At 38.1% G+C, this 23,296-nt stretch overlaps 1 protein-coding gene across 3 annotated transcripts in view; it reads left to right on the top strand.

Moving 5' to 3' along the window:
- Positions 1-23,296, top strand: part of HEPH (hephaestin) — a 100,428-nt gene that overhangs the window by 18,788 nt on the left and 58,344 nt on the right. For all 3 annotated transcript variants that reach the window (XM_019656139.1, XM_019656138.1, XM_019656137.1), the window contains exons 9-14: positions 6,387-6,518; positions 8,909-9,120; positions 10,068-10,218; positions 12,600-12,812; positions 21,325-21,538; positions 23,131-23,270. In XM_019656139.1, the coding sequence (XP_019511684.1) occupies positions 6,387-6,518; positions 8,909-9,120; positions 10,068-10,218; positions 12,600-12,812; positions 21,325-21,538; positions 23,131-23,270 (1,062 nt within the window). The remainder of the gene's footprint in view (positions 1-6,386; positions 6,519-8,908; positions 9,121-10,067; positions 10,219-12,599; positions 12,813-21,324; positions 21,539-23,130; positions 23,271-23,296) is intronic.

Below are 23,296 nucleotides of genomic sequence, written 5' to 3'. Positions count from 1 at the left end.
ACCTCCAGCCTTGTTCTTTTTTCTTAGGATTGCTTTGACTATTCAGAGTCTTTTGTGATTCCATATAAATCTAATGATTATTTGTTCTATTTCTTTAAAAAAATGCCATTTGGGATTTTGATGGGGATTGCATTAAATCTGTATATTGCTTTGGGTAATATGTTCATTTTAACTATGTTGATTTATCCAATCCGTGAACACCGAATATCTTTCCATTTATTTGTGTCTTCAATTTATTTTCAAAATGTTTTACAGTTTTCAGTGTATAGGTCCTTCATATCCTTTGTTAAGTTTATTTCTAGGTATTTTATTCTTTTTGTTGCAATTGCAAAAGGAATTGTTTCTTTTTTCATTTTTTCCCCTGAAATTTCATTGTTAGTATACAGGAATGCAATAGATTTTTGTACATTGATTTTATGAATCTGACCTCAAAGGCAAGGGAACCAAAAACAGGAAAAAATAATGAATGGGACTATATCAAATGAAACAGCTTCTGCACAGCAAAAGAAACCATCAACAAAACAAAAAGGCAACCAAACAAATGAGAGAAGATATTTACAAATAATGCCTCAGATAAGGGACAGATATCAAAACTATATAGGGAACCCATACAACTCAACAACTAAAAAAACAAACAATCGAGTTAAAAAATGGGCAGAGGACCTGAACGGACACTTCTTCCAAGAAAAGATATAAACAGCCAACAGATTTATGAAAAAAAATGCTCAATTTCACTAGAAATTAGGAAAATGCAAATAAAAAACACAATGAGATATCACATGACATCTGTCAGAATGGCTATCATCAACAAGACAAATAATAGCAAGTGTTGGAGAAGCTGTGGAGAAAAAGGAACCCTCATATATTGCTTGTGGGAATATAAATCAGTACAGCCACTGTGGAAAATAGTATGGAGGTTCCTCAAAAATTAAGAATGGATTTACCATATGACACAGCAATCTCTTTCCTGGGTATCTACCCCAAAAATCTAAAAACATTTATCCATAAAAGTATGTGTATCCCAATGTTCATTGCAGTATTATTTATGGTGGCCAAGACATGAAAACAACCAAAGTATCCTTTGATAGATGATTGGATAAAGAAGATGTGGTATATATACACAATGGAATACTACTCAGCCATAAGAAAAGATGAAATACTGCCATTTGGGACAACATGGATAGATCTTGAGATTATTATGCTTAGCAAAATAAGCCAGACAGAAAAAGTTAAGAAACATATGACTTCACTCATATGTGGGATATAAAACTAAAACCAACAAAGGAATAAAACAGGCTTTTAAACCAAGATGGCACAATAGGTAAACACTGTGCTTACCTTCTCTCACGACCACATCAAAACTAAAACTAAACTGCAAAATAACCATCATTGAGAATTGCCTGAAATCTTGCTGTACCGAAGCTCTCCAACTAAAGATGTGCAGAAGAAGCCGTCTCAAGACTGGTAGGAGGGGCAGAGATGTGGAATGGGCTGGTCCCACACCCGTGTGAGACCATTAAAGATTGGGAGGGATATTTCGGCTGTGGAGATCCCTCCCCACTCTCCAGAGGAGCGAGAGGTCCAAGCCAACGCCATCCCAGTGTGCCAGTGCTGGGGAGAGAAGTACCCAAAATTTCTGGTTGTGAAAACCAGCAGAGATTTTGACTGAGTGAGACAGAGGGTGGCTGCACTCCCAGGCACTCTTCTTAAAGGGACTGTGCGTGGATTTACCCACCGATGGAATCACTAGCTCTGAGCTCCAGCTCTAGGGCAGCAGCTGGAAAGGTGGCAGGGACATATGGTGGGGAAATGAGTTGTCTGTCTAGGGATGGGGTTGGAGAGGCGGCTTTATCCTGGACAGAGGAACTGGTAGAAGCCACTCTTTCTTTGTTGAGCCCTCCTCCTTCCTGGTGTGCAGATGCAGGCAGTGCACATTCCCCACCCCCTGGCAATTGGAGACCCCGCCCCACTCTGCCCCGCCCAAATTTCAGGCATGCCCAAGCCATTTCCAGTGACTTTTTCATGCAAACCTCCTGCCTTAGCTCAAGCTTCAGACTTTCCTAGGGTCTCTCAAAGGTTTGTGGAATCCAGACATGTAGCACCTGGCTTGAACATGTTCTGTACCTCTGTCTGAGCCCTAAGCCAGCACTAGTGATAGCTGGCCTTGGTTTGTGGCTTGGCCTCTCAAGGCACATCCAACCATTGCACTGGTGGCAGTCATCTGCTGATTTCCTTGTGGTTCCTGCCGGGTGGCCCCAGGTGGGGCACGGGCTGTGGCTGAAGTAGATCTACAGCAGATCCCCTCCAAGGTGGTCCTGGGGCTGGTGTCCCCAGTGACCAGCTTCAAAATAAGTTGGAGCATCACCAGCTGCCTTCAACTACAACACACCCAAGGGGTGAATTGGGCAGGCACCAGAGTCCTGCTGAGGCAGATCCTTCTCAGTAGGGTCAGCCCATGCACAACAGTTCTTCCACTGTAGTCAAGGTCAGTCCTCATAACTAGTGAGCCCAAGGGTCAGTCCCTCCCATTGATGTGCAATTATTAACTGAGGCTCAACTATAAAAGGAGGGCACACACAACCCACACAAGGGACACACCTGGAGTGCATGGCTCAGGTGACCAGAAGACTGCATTACTGAGCCCCACAGCACATCTACTACATAAGGCCACTCTACTAAGACCAGAAGACATAGTGGCCCTACCTAATACATAGAAACAAATACAAGGAGGCAGCCAAAATTGGGAGACAGAAATGTCTCAAATAAAAGAACAGAACAAAGCTTCAGAAAAAGAACTAAATAAAATGGAGTCAAGCAATCTATCAGATGCAGAGTTCCAAACACTGGTTACAAGGATGCTCACTGATTTCAGGGAGAACTTTAACCAAAAAAATCAGAAACATAAAAATAGAAATAGAAAACATGAAAAAGAACCAGTCAAGAATGAAGAATACAATAATGGAAATGAAGATTATATTACAGGGAATCAACAGTAGATTAAATGAAGCAGAGGATCCAACCAGCAATGTCGAAAATAAGGTAGCAGAAAACATCCAACCAGACCAGCAAAAAGAAAAAAGAATAAAAAAACTCAGGAGAGTTTAAGGAGCCTCTGGGACAACATCAAGAGTACCAACATTCACATTATATTGGTACCAGAAGGAGAAGAGAGAGAGCAAGGAACTGAAAACCTATTTGAAGAAATAATAACAGAAAACTTCTCTAACCTGGTGAAGGAAATAGATATACAAGCTCAGGAAGTGCAGAGAATCCCAAACAAGTTGAACCCAAAGAGGCCAACACCAAGACATATCATAATTAAAATGCCAAAAGTTAAAGACAAAGAGAGAATCTTATAAGCAGCAAGAGAAAAGCAGTTAATTACCTACAAGGGAGCCCCCATAAGTAACTCATCTGACTTCTCAATAGAAATTTTGCAAGCCAGGAGGGGTTGGCAGAAATATTCAAAGTGATGAAAAGCAGGGACCTACAACCAAGATTACTCTACCCAGAAAAGATATCATTTAGAATTGAAGGACAGATAAAGAGCTTCCCAAACAAGGAAAAGCTAAACCAGTCATCCCCAAACCAGTATTACAAGGAATCTTAGAAAGACTTTTTTAAGATGGGAGGGAGGTTAGGGATGGGTGAAAAGGAAAGGGATTAAGAAGTACAAATTGGTTGTTACACAGTAGTTGTGGGGATGTAGGATATAGCATAAGGAATATAGTCAATAATATTGTAATAACTATGTATGGTGACAAATAGGTACTAGATCTATCAGGGTGATAGATGGGAATGGGTTTGGGGAGGGTGAAAAAGGTGAAGGTATTAAGAAATACACATTGGTAGTTACAAAATAGTTATGGGGATGTAAAGTATAGGGAATACAATCAATAATATGGTAAAAACTATATATAGTGCCAGGTGGTACTAGTAAGGGGGATCACTTCTTAAATTATATAAATGTCTAACCATTATGCTGTGTACTTGAAACTAATATAAAATGATATTGAATGCCAACTCTAATTGAAAATTTAAAAAAGGGGGGGAGATCAATAATACTGTGATAGCATCGTCCAGTGTTAGATGGTTGCTGAACTTATCATGGTGATCACTTCTTTAACATAGGGAATAAAATCAATAATGTGGTAACAACACTGTATAGGGCTAGGTGGGTACTGTTGAATAACTATGATGCACACCTGAAACTGATATAACATTGTATGTTAGCTGTATTTTAATAAAAAATCTTTTTAAAAAACCCCAAAGGAACAAAACAAACAAAAACTCACAGACACAACAGTTCAGTGGTTACCAAAGGGTATGTGGGGGGAGGAAGAGAGGGTTGACAGAAGAGAGGAAAAGGGGATCAAATATATGGTGATGGAAAGAGAGCTGACTCTGAGTGTGAACACACAATGCAATACATAGATGATGTTTTATAGAAATGTACACTTGAAACCTATATAATTTTACTACCGAATGTCACCCCAATAAATTTAATAAAAAATAATTTTTTCATCAATGATTTTAAGGGATATTGGTGTATAATTTTCTTGTAATGTCTTTCTCTGGATTGGGGTACATGGTAATGCTGGCTTCATAGAATGAGTTCAAAAGTATTCCCTCCTCTTCAATGTTTTTGAAAAGTTTGAGAAGAATTGGTATTAGTTTTTTAATGTTTGGTACAAATCAGTGAAACCCTCAGGCCCAGGGCTTTTAAATTTTGTGAGACTTTTGTTACTGATTCAATCTCCATGCTAGTTACAGGTCTATTCAGATGTTCTATTTTTTTATGATTGAGGCTTAGTAGGTTTTCTGTTTTCAGAATTTGTCCATTTTCGTCTTGGCTATTCAATTTGTTGGTGTACATTTGTTCATAGTACTCTCTTACAATCTCCTTTATTTCCGTAGGATTGGTATTAATATTTACACTTTCATTTTTTATTTTAGTAATTAGGGTGTTCTGTATTTTTTTCTGAGTTCATCTAGCTAAATATTTGTTAATTTTGTCAATTTTTGGAAAAATCACCTTTTGGTTTTGTTGATTTTCTTTGATGTTTCACTATTCTCTATTTCACTTATCATTACTCTAATATGCTTCCTTTTTTCTGCTATGTTTTGGTTTACTTTATTTTTCTTTTCCAGTTCCTTAAGTTGTAAAGTTAGGTTTTTGATTTAATATCTTTCCTTTGTTGTTTTTGTTTTTAATGTAAGTGTTTATAAATTTCCCCCTTACCACCATTTTCACTGTATCTCATGTTTTGGTATATTGTGTTTTATTTTTTTGTTTTCATTTTTGTTTGCTTCTAAGTATTTTCTTATTTCCTTTTGATTTATTCTTTGATCCATTGGTTGTTTTAAAATGTATTGTTTAACTATTGCAATTTTGTAAATTATCCATTTTTCCTTCTCTTATTGATTTCTCACTTCATCCCATTATGGTAGGAGAAGATGATTTGTATGTTATTTTTAAAAATCTATTGAGGCTTAATTTGTGACCTAACATATTGTCTATCTTGGAAAGTTTCCCATGTGCACTTGAGAAGAATATGTACCCTGTTGTTGTTGGGTACAGCGTTTTATATATATTAGATCTAGTTGGCCTATTGTGTTGTTTAAATCTTCTATTTCCTTACTCATCTTCTGTCTGGTTGTTTTATCCATTATTATGAGTGGGGTATTGGTCCCCAGTCTTGAACAGAGGTGGAACATTAGAGTAGAAACCAAGCCAGAAACTCTGAACTAGGGTTAGAATCAGCATAAGTGTTCAGGTTATTGTATTGACATTTCTGGTTGGTCTCAAAGGTGACCTAAGCTAGGTTAGAGGTGGTGGGTAGTGGAGTAAGAAAAGTCCATAGTCAGGGCTAGACTACCTAGTCCAGGGCCTGGATAGAAGATATCAATTTTATCTGCTCAGAATTGGTTTAGGATTAAGGCAATCTCAGATATTCAGATTGGTCCTACCAGGAAATGCAATTATGGGAACGGGGGCAATAAAGGCAGGGGAAATGGAATTGGACCTGGCAGTGGGGTGGGAGAAAGCCCTGACTTTAGGCCCTGTCTCTGTCCCTAATCAGTCATTTGAATTTGAGCAGATCAATTCCACCTCTCTGAGCTGCAGCTTCTTCATTTGTAAAATGAAGATATCCCCTGCCCTGTATAACTTAGAATGATATTTGAGGATCGAAATGATATAATGGACTTTAACATGTTTTTTATAGTTGTAAATTGCAATATACTTGCAAGAGATTATTCTTATTATTGCAAAAACAGGAGTTCTCTTTTTCACTTCCCTTTTCTTCCCTTCCCTCTTTTTCTGTTTTCATCCTCCCTTGCCAACCCTGTTTTCATTTCCATTGTCTCTCCTTCCCATTTAACAGGGCCAGTGATCCGGGCTGAGGTGGGCGACACCATCCAGGTGATCTTCTACAACCGTGCCTCACAGGCATTTAGCATACAGCCTCATGGGGTCTTTTATGAGAAAGACTACGAGGGAACTGTGTACAATAATGGTGAGCAGGCAGCGTTTCCAACTAATGTGGGCTGCAGGTAACAGCAGGTAGCTCTAAAGGACAAATAAATAGGGAAGAGAAGGAGGGAGGAGGAGGCAGAATTAACAGCTATGTGTGGATGTTGTTGAATGAATATTCGATATTATGCAAGGCAGAGCTGGACTCAATAAGAGACCACTTTTAAATATATTTTGATTATAAAAATAACATATATGTATTACAGAATTTTGAGAAACATGGAAAATTATAAAATAAACATCATTCATAGATAAAATGCCCTTATATTTTTATATATCTTTTAATATTTTCTCTGTGCTTATAAAATGTATATATCTATAGATTTGTGATCATGTGGTTTGTACAGTTTTATATCATACTATTTTCACTTACTATTATATTTTGTCCATTTTCCCATTACATAATAATGTTATAAATATTTTGATATCTATATAATACTCCATCACATGGATTTGCCATAATTTATTTACCTTATCCTCTATTGTTTGCACATGTAAATTATTTTTCACTATGTTAGAATATTGTAAATCATGTTGCAATGAATGAATACATACATATGATTTGGATTTCTATCTCTGGAGGGAATCCTAAAGTTGGATTATTGGGTAATTACTTTTTTGTTTTCTCTGAGAATAATATTAACACATGCTAATCCCAAACCAAAAATTTCAAAAATACTGAAAGCATAAAGGGCAAAGTTACAGTTAAATCTAGACTTAAAGACCATTCTACAAGGTAATTGTTATAGCCTCTTCAAGGAGTGAATGTCATAGAGGAAAACGTAAAGCGACAGCACCATGGGCAACATATAAAACTTGTCTGATCCTAGTTATGAAAACTTGCCTTAAGAGACATTTTGAAAATAATTTAGAAAATTTTTGTTATAGACTGGATATTAGATGATATCAGTACATTTTTAGGTGTGATAATGTTATTGTGGTAATACAGTAGATGCTTACTGATATATTTAGAAATAAAATATCATGATGCTTGCATTTTATTTCTAAATGATTTAGAAAAAACAAACAAAAACTGTGTATGTGTATACATGTGTGTGTAGATATACATTTACATAGATGTAGATGAATTAAAGCATGCAAAAAATTAACAATCAACTCCAGGTGGTAGGGTGATTATTGTTCTAACCATTAAATTTTTCTATATATTTCAAAATTTCAAGAGTGAACAATGAGTGAATAAGAAAAGATAAGTTAATAGCATACTAAATTATAACATCCTGTTATAGGTTATACTACAAATACCCTTGTGTATGCTTCTTTGCACACTTTTATGATTATTTCTTCAGGATATATTTTTATGATGTGGAATCGCTATCTGAGCATATACACATTAAAATTTTTGGTACCTACATCCAAATTGTTCTCTGGAAAAATTTGCAGTCCCATCAATTTTGAGTTCCATTAACAGTAACTGAGAGGGGAGACCCATTTTCTTACAATCTCGCCAATATAGGGCAGCCATTTTAATCTTTGTAAAAATGTCAGTCTTGTAGGCAAATGACAACAGTACTCCCTGTTGTTTTGATTTGCATTAGGTTGAATATTAGTTATAGTATTTATTGTATATCTTAACAGTTTTTGTGGGTATGAACCTTTTTAAGGCTTTTGATGCATTTTGCCAACTTTTTTTCCCCAAAAGTTGATTTTCATGTACTCTTTTAATAGCTGAGTGAGAGGGGTAAGTGCTGTCTGAAATGAACAATTTCTCACTGACACTGACTATTTCAACTTGTAAAATCTTGCTAATTTGACAGGCAAAAGTTATCTAACTATTTTATTGGTACTACTTTGATTACTAATAGGCTTGAAAATGTAAAATAATTTTTCTGTGCATTGCTTAACCATGACTTGTGTCCATTTAAGAAATTATAGCTTTAGTGTTTTTCATATACACACATTATATACATACTATATATGAAGGAAAAAGTGTTGAACAATCAGAACCATTAAAAGATGAAACAAGCTATGATGACAGGTAGTGAATCTCCCATCTCTGGAGATTTTTAGGCAGAGGTAGGAATATAAGAGCAAATAAATATATGTTTTCAAATGACGGGTATGTCAAATAAGTTTTAAAGACCCTTTGATTCCTTAGGTTCTATGAGTTTGAAAAAGTTTGGGGAAGTTTAAATTTCCCCAGTTCATATAACAAGGTGTGGCAGAATGAGGAAACAAACTCTAGTGTCTTGACTCCTACCCAGGATTCATTCTAATATTCAATATTCCATGTTCCTGCTGTTCCTGCTGCTGCTCCAAAATACCTTTGCAGTTTATAATCTTTACCTCATTGTTTGGAGCTGATGATCCTCACTCTAGCCAATGTGACTAATGAGACCCATGTTTCCCCTGCAGGCTCATCCCACCCTGGCTTAGTGGCCAAGACTTTTGAGAAAGTAACATATCGCTGGACAGTACCCCCCCACGCTGGCCCTACTGCTCAGGATCCTTCCTGTCTCACCTGGATGTACTTTTCTGCCGTGGATCCAATAAGAGATACAAACTCTGGTCTGGTGGGCCCCCTGCTAGTGTGCAAGGCTGGTGCCTTGGGGGCAGATGGAAAACAGGTACTGCCAGCATTTCTAGCTAGAAAGTCTGTTGAGAGGAGGATAAGGCTGGGTTACTGACTAGGAGTTAAGCGTGGAATTCGGTTCTAGAGATGAGGGAATAGAAAAAAATAACCAAGCTTTGAATGAGACATTAATAATTAGTGACCTCATGCTATCTTGCATGTTATTTTTTCACTCACAAACACATATCTTCCTTAGTCTCTGTTCCCTTCTACTTTATATCCTCTCATCATCTCCTCATGTTTTTTAGCCTCAGTGGCCCCTAACCCTTGCTCCAAATTCCTAATTCTGCTTTAATATTTGGTTGTATTCTTTCACATCCAGCTGTTTCTAGCTGTTTAGCCTTGCATAAGTTACTTAACCTCTCTTTGCTTTAGTTTCCTCATCTGTAGTAAATGGTTTACAATGGAAGAAGATATTTTGGGTTTCTGTGAGGATAATTAAAATAATCCATATGGTGCTTAGCACAGTGTCTGGTACTTAGTATGCATTCAGTAAATGTTAGCAGTAATAATGATAAATAACATATTAATAATTATTATAATTATTTTTTTCTTATTTTCTAATCCCACCAGAGTCCTCCCCTGATTTCCTAGCTACCTTTCCTCACTCCTCCCCAGGTGACTATAGGCTATCTTCTTTCACACTCAATAACTCTTCTCCATAATCCTCATCTTGTGCTTCTTCCTTGCTCCCTTTCATAATTCCTCTCCCACAAGTCTTTTCACTTTATTCAGACATCCTGAACCTACTTGCAATTTGAAGTTACCTGAGGAAAACCTGCCTAGTGACCACTGCAGTTCTAGGCAGGAGATATGGGCTTACTTCTGTGTCTGGAAAAGGAAATGGGAAAGAACCAGAGATATTGTGTTTGGAGCATCACAGTCTACAATTGCTGAAACTGTTGTTATTTATCCCTCTTTTCTCTTCTACTGGGCCTACAGAAAGGGGTGGATAAAGAATTCTTTCTCCTTTTCACTGTGTTGGATGAGAACAAGAGCTGGTACAGCAAAGGCAATCAAGATACTGCTATGTTGAATTCCCGACTAGTCTCAGAGGATGTCATGGGTTTCCAAGACTCCAATCGGATGCATGGTATGGGGACTGAGTGTTTTTGTTCTCAGCTACAACTGAAAGGTTATAAGTAAAATCTAACCTAAACTTAATCATGACCCATCCCTGAAAACACTGATTCCACTGGTCAGCTATGTCCAAAGGATGAGCTAGTTTTAGGGATTAAATCTGACAAAACACCTTACACTTAGCACCTTCTAGTGAGGTGTCCTATGTTACACAGTATGACAGATATTGGATAAAGGTACTGTGAAATGAGGATTGCACACAAGGAATCCACTGTAGACTGAGAAGAGTAAGCTGGAATGACATTTTCCAGTCTTATCTCCTTCATTATCGCCTACTAACTTTGCCCCACAACCCCATACTCCAGTCAAAAAGGGTTACTTTTCTCTATATGGATTTGCCTTTTCTGACTTCATGCTTTGACAATGCTTTGCCCTCCACTTGAAATGCTCCTCCCTACATCTTTGCCCCCAGCCTGGGGAAATTCTTTCCATTCTTTAAGGCCCTACTCAAAAGCTAACTCCTCCATGTAACAAATGTTTTATCACCTAAACCCAGAATGATGACACCCTCTTCTAAACTACTATTGCATTTTTATCAGACCATTTTAATAGCAAGTTCCATGCACTCCCCAATATGATAGTTATTTGTTACATTGCTTTTGACTTCTGCTAAAGTGTAGTCTCCTTAAGGCTGAGTATTGTTTGTAGCTTATCTCCATATCCTCTATACTAATACACAGCAAATGCTTATGAACTAGTGAACTACCAAATTAATGAGGTGGGTTGGTATGTGAGTGAATGAATGGAAAGACACGGTCCCAGTATGCAAGAAGCTCCCAGCATTTTGCAGTGAGATGAGACTAATAACACCCATGAAACAATTATAGAACAATCCAAGACAGACTATAATTGAGTGCTAAATTGTGTGGAACAGGTTTTAAGTGACATAGAGTTAAAAGGAGGAGAACATTAATGAAGAGCAATCTAATTAAAGGATTTCTGGGAGAAGGGAAGGCTTGAGCTGGAGCTTGAAGGCTGAATAAGTTTGCAATCAGACATTATAGGCAGGTGAAGCAGAATCAGGACATTAGCAATGTTCCCATTAGCATCCCAGGGGATTACCAAATAGGGTTACTCATTAAAGCTAGTTGCATTGGATGTGGGGACATTGAAGAGAGCCCAGCTTCAAGCAGGCCTCCTTATATTTTTGAGGGGAGTGTGGAGGGTTGACAAGGCTCAAATACAAGTGTATTGTTGTTTTTTGGCTCCATGTCTTGATTCCAATCACCAGTCAGTTACATCAGCTGGAAAAAGTAAGACAATCCTGAAAACCAAGTTCATTTCAGTTTGTATTTAAGGAGCACCTGATTAGTATCAGGCAACATGTCAGGTGCTTGAGCAGCCACACAGAAACAGAAAATAACAGAAAAAAACAAAAACAAAAACAATGTGCTTGCTGCTAGGTCAATATAGTGTGGGCGATAGATTTGTAAGTAAATCACTGGATTCTGTGGTAAGTAATATGGCAGAATTTTGTGAAAAGTTTCATGGAAACCAGAGATAAAATACTAACTGCTTCACAGGGGAGGTGACTTTCGAGTTGGAGCATAATAGATGAGCGGCAATTTGCTGTAATAGAGACCAGAGGAAAGTACATTCTAGGCAAAGGGAACAGCCTATAAAGTTAACAAGTATATTATAAGTACCTACAATGATTAAGGCTGTGGGCATGTAGAGGCAAATAGAGCTCGCAGGATAATGGTATGTGTATGTGTGTGAGAGGGGGTGGGAGGATAAACTGAAGGCAGGGGTACCAGGGAGGAGGCTTTTACAGGAGTTCAGGCCAGAGACGATGAGGGGTAGAGCCAGGGCAGTGGCAGTGAAGATGAAGAGGAGGAAACAGATTGAAAGGAGAGTATGAAAACTTAGGAAACGTAAACACTTTACAGAGGGATGGAGAATAAGAAGAAGATGGAGGAGAAACAAAGAGGTTGTAAGAGAACTAGGAAAATGTGGTGCTACAGAATCCAAGGGAGAAGAGCTTCAAGGGAGTGGGAATGAGAGAGGTTGGTACTTTTGTGTGTGTGTGTGTGTGTGTGTGTGTGTGTGTGAAGGAGTTGTGGTAATGGAGAGTAATTCAGTTTTGCAACAATGTGTAGCATGGTGGAGGAGGGGCAGTAGGTGAGGCCAGAAAGGCTAGATGGGCCCTCATCCCAAAGAGGCAGATCATATATAAAACTAAATCAACTTAGGGAAGAAGGAAGAGGAGTTGTGGATGACTCAGAAATTTCAAGTTGTGGAAAACCATAGTACAGAGCTGATGCCATGCTGCTGGCCAGTGCCTGAGTAGTCTGTTTTCATCTCCCCATTTTGTCTTGTGTTTTTGTTTTCCAGCCATTAATGGGTTTCTGTTCTCTAACCTGCCCAGGCTGGACATGTGCAAGGGTGACACAGTGGCCTGGCACCTGCTCGGCCTGGGCACTGAGACTGATGTGCATGGGGTCACTTTCCAGGGAAACACTGTGCAGCTTCAAGGCATGAGAAAGAGTGCAGCCATGCTCTTTCCTCACACCTTTGTCACGGCCATCATGCAGCCCGACAACGCTGGTAAGTGCCTTAGCAACTGGCCCTAGGCTAAGAGGCTTTGTTGGGTATGGGGCTGGGTGAAGGGGGCTGGTGAAGAGAAAAGAAGAGTCATATTGATGTTACTTAGGAAATTTTCAAAACACATGTATTCTCCCCTTTAATGTGCACTCCATATGTGATTAGTTAGATTCCCTTCTCAGCTGCAGTCATAATAGAATGAAAAGCTGAGGAAGCTCTTTTCTGGAACAACAAGAGAGGTACAAGGATGCTTCCCAGGGTCAGGGCAATTATTACATAGGCACAGGGTGGACTTAGCCATGTAACCCCTTGGCCATGCAGAGATTCTATAGATACAGTCCTTGTATTGGGAGGGAAGCCCATGAGATGTAACTATAAACACTTCCAACTCTGATATTCTGTCAGAATTTCTGCAAAATTCTGGTGGGTGTTAGGTGGGGGGAGGGGGACTGCTGTAACAGTTCTGCCCAGGAATTGGAACACAGGAACTTCTAGTCCAAGCTCTTTCATTAACTTTCTGTATAATTTTGGTCTAACCACTCCCCATCTCTGTCTAGGTTTCTTTCTTATTTTCTTTCTCTGTCCATTCTTCTCCCTTTCTCTCTCTTCCTCCCTCGCTCCCCTTTCTTTCCTGTTTTTATCCCTTTCTCCCTTCCTTTTCTCCCTCTCCTTCTATCTCTGCCTCTCCCTCTCTTTCTCCTTCTCCCTGTCTTCCTTTCATGAAGAAATTTGACTTGAATATTTTTCCAGATTTCATAATGTAGCAGTAATTTCACTTTGCAGTTCCTAGGGTATATTTTTTTCTAGGCAGTAGGTGGCAATAGTGTTTGTAAGAAAAAAAATCTGTCAGCTCTATGCATTTCCCACTAAACTTTATTTTAGTTCTGTAAATTCCATTCATATTTGAAAAAAAATCCCTAAACAAAACAAGTCTCCGTGATAATTTAACAGCAGTTTTCAACCTGTGGGTCGCGACCCCTTTGAGGGTTGAATGACCTTTTCACAGGGGTTGCCTAAGTCCATCGGAAACCAAAAATATATTTACATTATGATTCATAACAGTAGCAAAATTACAGTTATAGAGTAGCAACAAAAATTATTTTATGGTTGGGGGTCACCACAACATGAGGAACTGTATTAACGGGTCACGGCATTAGGAAGGTTGAGAAACGCTGATTTAATAATTTCAGATTGGCACTGGGCTTGACAAACACTTGACATAAAGCTGCTCTCCACAGACTTCTTGGGTCCTCATTTCTGCCCATCTACTTGGGAGATATATATATATATATATATATATATATATATATATATATATATATATATATATATATATATATATTTGGTCAAGGAGAGTTGTTAGCAAATTAGAAACAACAGTTAATGGAGCTAAAATGAGCACAAGAAACAAGTGTTTTTCGTGAGGCCTGGCATTGGGAACTTCTGAATAAGAAAGACCCTTCTCTCTAGTTTTGGTCCCAAAGCCAAAACCTAGGTTTAATCCCCTTGCTACAAAATTAGCCAGACTCCCCAGTGATGTCTATATGCTTCCCCAGGGTTCACTCTTACTTTGGAAGAATGAAATTATTTTTGTGCTACACTGAGGCCCAAGGATGGTGGCTGTAGATGGGTTTAAAACATTCTGATCTGGTATGGGAGGAGAGGGAATAAATGGGTTTATATTAGTAAAGGCTTGAAAGGTTACTCTGTGTCAAGATTCCTGAATTTTCTTACTAGCAAAAGCCCAAACTCACTTTTCTTTTGCATTTTCCAGAATTTTCAAACTCTCTCCTCTTTCTGAAGATTTCAAAAGTCATAGAATTTTGGAACTGGTAGAGCCCCTTTGAGATAACTTCAATTCACTTATTTTACTAATAGGAGGAAGATACAGAGTCCTGAAGGGGGGAAATGCTTTGTTCTGATTACACATGTTGGCTCTATTTTTCTTCTTTGTCCTCTTGCCCGTTCTCTTTAAACTCCTATTGATTCTTATTCCTTCTTACTCCTAGATGATATCTTGAATCTGAAGTATCCTTCATTCTGCCCCTGGGGGCTTGCTCTATAGTGAATAATATTGTAATAACTATGTATAGTTCTGGGTGGGTACTAGACTAATCTGGGGGATCACTTAAATTACATAAACGTCTAACCATTATGCTGTACATCTCAAACTAAAATAAAATAATATTGCATTATTGAAAATAAATAAATAAATAGATAAATAAATACATGAATAAATAAATAAAAATCTGCTGGGGAAAAAAAAGACTGAGAGAGACCATTGTATGTAGCTCTCCAAAGCACAGGGCAAAATTACTGAGTTAATGGAAAAGACAAGACCAGAATTTGACTTTGGGATTCTAAAGAGAGTAGTAATGATGGGAAATGATAAATATACATATGTAATTAGGCAGCTTTGAGGATGACTTTTAAAAAGCATCACTAGGGAGATTCAATGTGCTGTGTCCTGCAGGCTTATAATTATGTTTAACAACAAAAAGAAAGAAATGCCCAAAAAAATGTTAAAAGTGCTTCAGTCGTGTGGGTTTATTGGTAATTTTTATCCTCTTTTTGTTCTGCTTTAAGTTTTAATATGCCTACATTTCATTTAACAGAAATTACATATTGTATTTAAAAATATCATCCTGCATAATACACCTCAACTCTTCCAATACAACTACTGATACTAGAGCTTTAATAGCAGGGAGAAGTGGCAGATAAAAACACTAGAGCAATGTGTTATTTTCTACCAAATTTATGTTAATTTCTCAGCAGCAAAAAGAAGAATATTTATGACTGCCTTGGTCCCTCAGTGTTTTTTTTCCTCTCTTTTCATCATTAGAGCTCTTTCTTTATTCATTATTCCCCTCTTTCCTTCTCCCCCCCACACCCACCCTCTGTACTTTCCCCTGCTGTTTTTTCCTCTGATCTCACATTTTTCCTCTTCTTCTTTAATCCTTTCTTTTTGTTGTTGCTTTATTTTATTAGTTTCATGTGTACAAAGCAATGTAATAGTTAGACATTTAAACCCCTCATAAAATGATAACCCAAACCCCAAGGTATTACCCCTCTGACATCTTATATAGCTGTTACAATACCATTGACTATCTTCCCTGTGTTGTGCTCCACATCCCGTGACTATATATACCTATATATTTAGTCATAGTTGACATTCAATTTTATTCTACTTCAGCTTCAGGTGTATAGCACATTGGTCAGGCATCTACACAGTCTATGACGTGGTCCCCCTAATAAGTCCAGTGCCCATCTGACACCTTATATGATCTTTACAACATTGTTGATGATATTTCCCATACTGTATTAACTACAAATTTGTATTTCTTAATACCTTCACCTTTTGAAACCCTGCCCCCAACCCCATTCCCATCTATCACCCTGATAGATCTAGTTCCTATCTGGCATCATACCTAGTTATTACAATATTATTGACTATATTCCTCATGCTATAACCTACATCCCCATGACTACTGTATAACAACCAATTTGTACTTTTTAATCCCTTCCCCTTTCACTGGTCCTTTACCCTCCTCCATCTTAAAGAAGTCCCTCTAAGATTCCTTGTAATACTGGTTTGGTGTTGAGGAACCCCTTCAGCTTTTTCTTGTCTGGAAAGCTCCTTATCTGTCCTTCAATGCTAAATGACAGCCCTGCAGGTAGAGCAATCTTGGTTGTATGTCATTCCTTTTTATCACTTGGAATATTCCCTGCCAACTTCTTTCTTGTCTGCAAAGTTTCTGTTGAGAAATCAGCTGACAGCCTTATGGGAGCTCCCTTGTAGGTAACTAACGGCTCTTCTCTTGCTGCTTTTAAGATACTCTCTTTGTAGTTAACCTTTGGCATTTTAATTATGATGTGTCTTGGTGTTGGCTTCTTTGGGTTTATCTTGTTTGGGACTCTCTGTGCTTTCTGGGCTTGTATATCTATTTCCTTCACCAGGTTAAGGAAGTTTTCTGTCGTTATTTCTTCAAATAGGTTTTCAGTTCCTTTCTCTCTCTCTTCTCCTTTTGGTACCCCTATAATGTGAATGTTGGTACACTTGATATTGTCCTGGAAGTCCCTTAAACTCTCCTCAATTTTTTGGATTCATTTTTCTTTTTGCTGTTCTGGTTGGGTGTTTTCTATCTTATTTTTTGCCTCTCTTCTTTCTTTTTCCTCTTCTTTCCTTCTTTTTCTTTCATCTATTTTTCTCTCATCTTGACCCTTGTTTTTTTTTCTTTTTCATTCCCCTCCCTTCTTTATTTTTGTGTATCTTCTTTTCTCCTTTTCCCATTATTTCTTTTCCTTTTCCCTTCCTCCTGTGTTCTTTTATTCTTTTTCTTGTCCTCCAATCTGTATCTTTTCTTTTCTCTCCCATTGTCTTTCTCTCTGTTTTTCCTTTTTATTTTCATTTCCTATTACAATTACATTTTCCCAAAACATAGTAAATATCTGTTTTCTTTCACTTGTTGATCTAGATACTAGGGGTGTAAGGGTGAATGAGACAGCTCACAGTTAGTGTGAAAGGGAGATAGGTATGTAAACAATATTCATAAGGTTATATGATGCTATCTGCCAAAAGCAATGGAAACACATAGGAAGCTATACTAAATTCTTCATGACTTGTGGAGTGAAGCTTTCCTAGGAAAGCAGACATTCAAACTGACTTTTTAAGGATGAATAAACTGTCACCAGGCAAAGAAAGGGATGGGTGTGAAGAGGGCATAATAAGCAGTAAAAACCATATAGACAGCGATTTGGAAACAGTTATGCCTGACGAATATTGTGTAAACTGATTTGATTCAATGTTTTTTGACACAAAGTAATATGCTAAAACATGTTTAGAAATGTGTGGAGGTACTTTTAGTTGTCATGTTACTGGGTATATAAAGAGGCTTATACTGTCATTTAGAGGATGGGAGTCAGAGATGCTAAAACTTTCTGCAATATATAAGATAGTCTTAAGCAATGAAGAATAATCCCATGCAAAATTTTAATAGCAGCCCTGTTGAGGAACACCAAGAAGGGAAGTTTAATGGGAAACACAGCAGGAGGCTCTTGTAAGAGTTGATTAGAGCCCTTCCAATGAGTGGGAGCAATAGGGATGGTGAGGAGGAGCAGAGTTAAGGGATATTTGAGAGAGAAATGACAGGACTTTGCTGAGGTGCTGTGCAAGAAGAAAGGATGCCTGATGTTTCCAGCCTGTGTACTAGATGAACGGTGGTGTCATTAACCAAGTGAGCAAATACAGAAGCAAGAGCAGCAAGGTAGTAAGGTTTGAGTAGAAAGTAATCATTTGGAGGTATGTTGAGTTTTAAGTTCCTGGTGAAATCCAGGTGGGTGGATTTCCAGGAATCCAGGTGGGTGGATTTCACATTAGATAATTGTGGATAGAAATACAGAGCTTGGAGGAGGAGTCCAGGCTACAAAGAGAGATTTGGGTGTTCTCATAGTTCAAGTACATACACATGTAAAATGATAGGAAAAAAAACTTAAGGGAAAAATAAGAACATTTAAGACGTAGAAGGGAGACGAATAGCCAAAATAAGGAGACAAAAAATAATTGGTCAAGAAGGTAGGAGGAGACTCAGACACAAAGGGCAGGAGAATGTTAAAAAGTAAGCGGCTTGACAACAATATTTATATGACAAAACTCAGATAATGTGCTAGTCCAAGCTCACATGCCTCTTCCAGAATGTCTTCTATTTGTTCCCATCCCTTCCAGTGAGAATCGGACTTTCTTCTCCACACCAACCCCTAAGGTATGACTTTTGGACAGTGTATATAATTATTCATTTGCATACACATTCATTTACACAACACATATTTATTGTACACCATTCATATGCTAAGACTAGGGTAGAGAAGGGAAAAGTTAGACAAGATCTTTACTCTAAGGGGAGATCTACAATAAACACATGAAATTCATACATTAAATAATACAGTAATTTCAGATCATGATATGTCATGAAGGAAATAAAACACAACAATGTGATAAAATAATAGGAGCATTACTTTAGTGAGGGTGTTTAGGGAATACCTGTTTGAGAATGTAACATTCACAAAGACCTAAACAATGGGGAGAAAGTAGCTATATGAAGATCTCTGAGCAGAACATTCCAAATAGAGAGACCAGAAAGTGGAAATGTCCTAAGGTGGAAATAAGCATGGCTTGTTCATGTGTCAGAAAGAAGGCCAGTATGTTTGGAATGTAGTAAGCTAGGAGAAAACTGACATGGCAAGAGGACAAAGAGTTTGGCAAGAGCCTTGTCAAGAGGTTGTAAGGTCTTGTAGACCATAGTCAGGAGCTTGGATTGTATTTTGAGTATGAATGGAACATTTAAAGCAAGGGAGCAATGTGCTCTGGATCATATTTGTTAAAGAGGATCCTAGATCCTATATGGAAAATGGTTGATGTAGGAAGGAAAAAATGCAGAGAGGAAAGTTGGGAGACTATTGAAGTGTTCCAGGCAAGAGGTGATGGTGGCTTTGAGTAGGGAAATGAGAGTAAAAATGAAAGGATAATTTTGATGGAAGAGCTGATAGAACTTAATGATGGAATAGATGTGGGGGTAAAGGAAATAGAAGAGTTGGGAAGTAGATATGGAAAGAAAGAGTTGATTTTTTTCAAGAGTCTATAAACTGTTGGAATAAAAAAAAAACAAAACAAACAACACAAAATAAAAACAAGCTCATAGAAACAGAGACCAAAAGGATGGTTGCCAGAAGGAAAAGGAATAGGGGGATGGGTGAAAAAGATGAAGGGGAATATAGTCAATAACACCGTGATAAATTTACAGTGACAGATGTTTACTAGAATTAGTGGGGTGATCATATTGTAAGGTATAAAAATGTCAAATCACTATATTGTACACCTGAAACTAATATAACAAATATAATATTGTATACCAACTATACTTAAATAGAAAATAGAGAAAAAATAAAGAGAGGAGCACTTAGTGCTTAACCATATGGTTTAGATGTAAAATATGTTAGGAATAGAGAGGTCAACAATGTAGAGGTCAATGTGGGCTAGAATAGCCAGGGAGGGCTTCCTGGAAGAGAAGAAACACTAATTGATATTTGAAAATGAGTAAGATCTCATAGATATTTGTTGGGATAGGCAGGCACATTCCTGAAAGGGAGTAACAATGTAAGTGAAAATTCCAACAAAATAGTGAGATATGTAAGAAGGGCAGTCAGGGACAGATTTAGTTGGAGCCCTGCTTGAATCTGGTACATAGTGGGCAGTGGGATTGGATTTATAGTTTGGAGCCAGCTAATAGAAACCTTTGAAAGCCAGGAAGACGAGTTTGCAGTCATGAGATAAGCAGTGGGCAGCAAGGGAAGGAATGATGAAAAAAAATATTCTAAGAAAGTTGGCTTCTTTTGATTAATGTTCTATGAGCCTTGGTTTCCGTGACATAGAAACCTGGGGCTTGAGACCAGGTCCAGACAGCTCCACAGCTCAAATATTTAAGACTTATATCCAAACATTTCATTGTAAAAAGCTAGAGAAAGCCATTTCGAAGCTCACTGATGTAAGCATCCTTGTGATCAAGAAGTTATTTTTTATTTAAATTTTGTGGGGAAACATTGGTTAATAACTTTATATAATTTTCAGGTATACAGCTTTATAATACCACATCTGTATATTCCATTCTGTACTCATCATCCAAAGTCTAGTATCTTTCCATCACCATATATTTGACCCCCTTTACCTTCTTTATCTTTCCCCCACCCCCTTCCCCTCTGGTAATCACCATTCTGTTGTCTGTGTCTATGAGTTTGTTTGTTTTGTTTGTTGCTTTTTGTTTTATATCCCACATATGAGTGAAATCATATAGTCCAAATCCATTTCCATCTGACTTATTTCATTTAGCAAGAAGTTCTTTTTTAATATATCTATTTAAGTCCACCTTTATTTTGTTGCTACTTGGTAGGAAAGGCAGACAACTGGTGAATGCCTTCCTTGGAATAATAATTATAACAGCTTTAGTTATTTATAGCTTCACTTATTGAAAATTCACTATATACTGTGCTAAGAAATGTGTACATATTATTGTGTTTAACTATTCTAAATAGCCCAATGAAGCAACTAAAATTATCCTCATTCTACCACAAGGGAACTGAAACATACAGAGGCTTAAAAATTGCCTCAAGGTTACATAGCTAATGTGTCAAATAGGGTGACCAATCATCCTAGTTTGTTCCAAACTGAGCAGTTTCCAAGGATATGAGAGTGCTAAAACTGGGAAAGCCTTGGGTAAAGGGAGGAGTTGGTCATCGTAGTGGTAGAGTTTAGTGTTAAACCCAAACAGTGTAGCTTTGGAGTCAGAGCCCTAATCTCTGTGCTCATTGCTCTGAATAAACCTGTAATAATCTTATATATAATGCATAGAATAATCTTATCTGAAACTACCCAATCTCTGAAGTATGCCTAGAGAGAAGCAGGAAATACCCCAGGCACTACACAGGAGTATTCTGATTCAGGTTTTGCTCTCTCTTCCTTTCTCAGGGATATTTGAGATTTACTGCCAGGCAGGAAGCCATAGAGAAGCAGGAATGAGGGCAGTTTATAACGTCTCCCAGTGTCCTGGCCGCCAAGCCACCCCTCGCCAACGGTACCAGGCTGCAAGAATCTATTATATCATGGCAGAAGAAGTGGAGTGGGACTATTGCCCTGACAGGAGCTGGGAACTGGAATGGCACAACCAGTCTGAGAAGGACAGGTAAGGCTTCAGAAAAGAAGAGGTAACACTTTCAGAGACACTTGACCATTTTACAGATAAGGAGGATATTGAAATTCTGAAAGAAGGAGACACTTATCTAAAGTCACCTAACAAGATACCAACAAGCCTGGCTCAGGTAGAATGCAGGTAAGGTGGAACTCAGTGCTTCTTCTATATTGCTATACTGTGGGGTTGAAGTAAAAGACCTTACCCACACCCTCATGTTCATCATCTTTGCCTCCTTTTCTCTGGTTAGCCACAAGCACCTATACTGTGACTTCAATTTTATAGAAAACTTACTCAAGGGACTGAATACCCCAAGGTCAGCTGTCCCTTGACAAAATATCATTAAGGTACAGACTAAGATGTATAGCAGAGAAAAATAATAGAGTGGCTTAAATAACTTAGAATGTTATTTCTTACTTACATAATAGTACAAAGATGTGCAGTCTAGAGCCAGTAGGTGAACTAGTCACACATTACTCTTGCTTTCATCTTTGGTACTAAGATGGCTTCTCCAGCTGTAATCATTCTCAGCTATCAAAAAAGGAGAAAGAAGTCCAACGCAAGCAGCATTGTCTGTAAGGTGATGACCTGGAAGTTGCATACACAACTTTCTCTCATACCCCATTATCCTGAACTCATTCATATGGTCATACCTAGCTGCTAGAAATTTTGGGAAGTGTAATCTCTGGTTAGGTAGCCATGTACTCAGCTAAATCCTAGGTGATTCTATTATGATAAAAGAAGGAGGGGAGAATAGAAACTGAGGTACAGTTTAGCAATTTACCACTACCGTTTATGTTTGGTACTCTTACAACACTTTGTCAATTCTTGCCCTTTATGTTGTTCTTTGAAGGTTGAAGCCTACTTCCTAACTTGTCTGCAACCTAGAAAAAGTGACTTCCCTTTTCTGGGCCTTGGTTTACTCTTCTTAAAAGTGAGGTAGTATAGTTCAAAGAACTTGTCTAGGAGATAGGGAAGGAAGAACAGACTTGAATCCAAGTTCTGGCTTCCTTTCTGGCTGACAGTATCAATGAAGATATGTCCTGTCACCTGTGGACCTCTGATTCTATCTCTGGGACATACCTACCTCATCAGCCCGTTGGGAATGTCAAATGATAAAATGAATAATAAAGCTTTTTGTAAACAGAAAAGCGTCCCATAAAGAGAATTCTGTAAGATTCCATTTTCTCCCTATCTGTCCCCATCCCTTACCCTCCAGGAGCAAAAGCAGTTAATACTCTCCTGCCACTTTGTACCTTATCCTTTTGTCAAATGAATTCCATCTAAGACATGAGTGCTGGAGCTAGAGACCAGGGCTTCTGATTCTTATCCCAGTGCTCTTGCCATATAAATTGTACTACAAATTCCTATCTGGATGATGGAAAACAAAAGTATATAAGTAGATATTGAAATCCACCATGTGAAATTGCATTTATGCAGCCAATGTGGTGAGGAATCTGACATTAAAAGGTATAGTCCCCCCTCCTTCTATAAGTGACATGAGCTCAAATCTGATGTAACTTCCTCATATCTGAAAATGAGTACTTGAGGGCCAGGTGCTGATACCATTCTTTGGATTCCTCTAGTTATGGTCACATCTTCCTGAGCAATGAGGACGGGCTCCTAGGTTCCAGATACAAGAAAGCTGTATTCAGGGAATACACTGATGGTACATTCAGGATCCCTCGGCCAAGGACTGGACCAGAGGAACACTTGGGAATCTTAGGTAAGGGAATTCCACTTCCCTCCTAG

This window comes from Hipposideros armiger, unplaced genomic scaffold (assembly GCF_001890085.2).
Source record: "Hipposideros armiger isolate ML-2016 unplaced genomic scaffold, ASM189008v1 scaffold_254, whole genome shotgun sequence".
Lineage (NCBI taxonomy): Eukaryota > Metazoa > Chordata > Mammalia > Chiroptera > Hipposideridae > Hipposideros > Hipposideros armiger.
The sequence above is the reverse complement of the archived record's forward strand: the minus strand, read 5'-3'. Positions and strand labels throughout refer to the sequence as shown.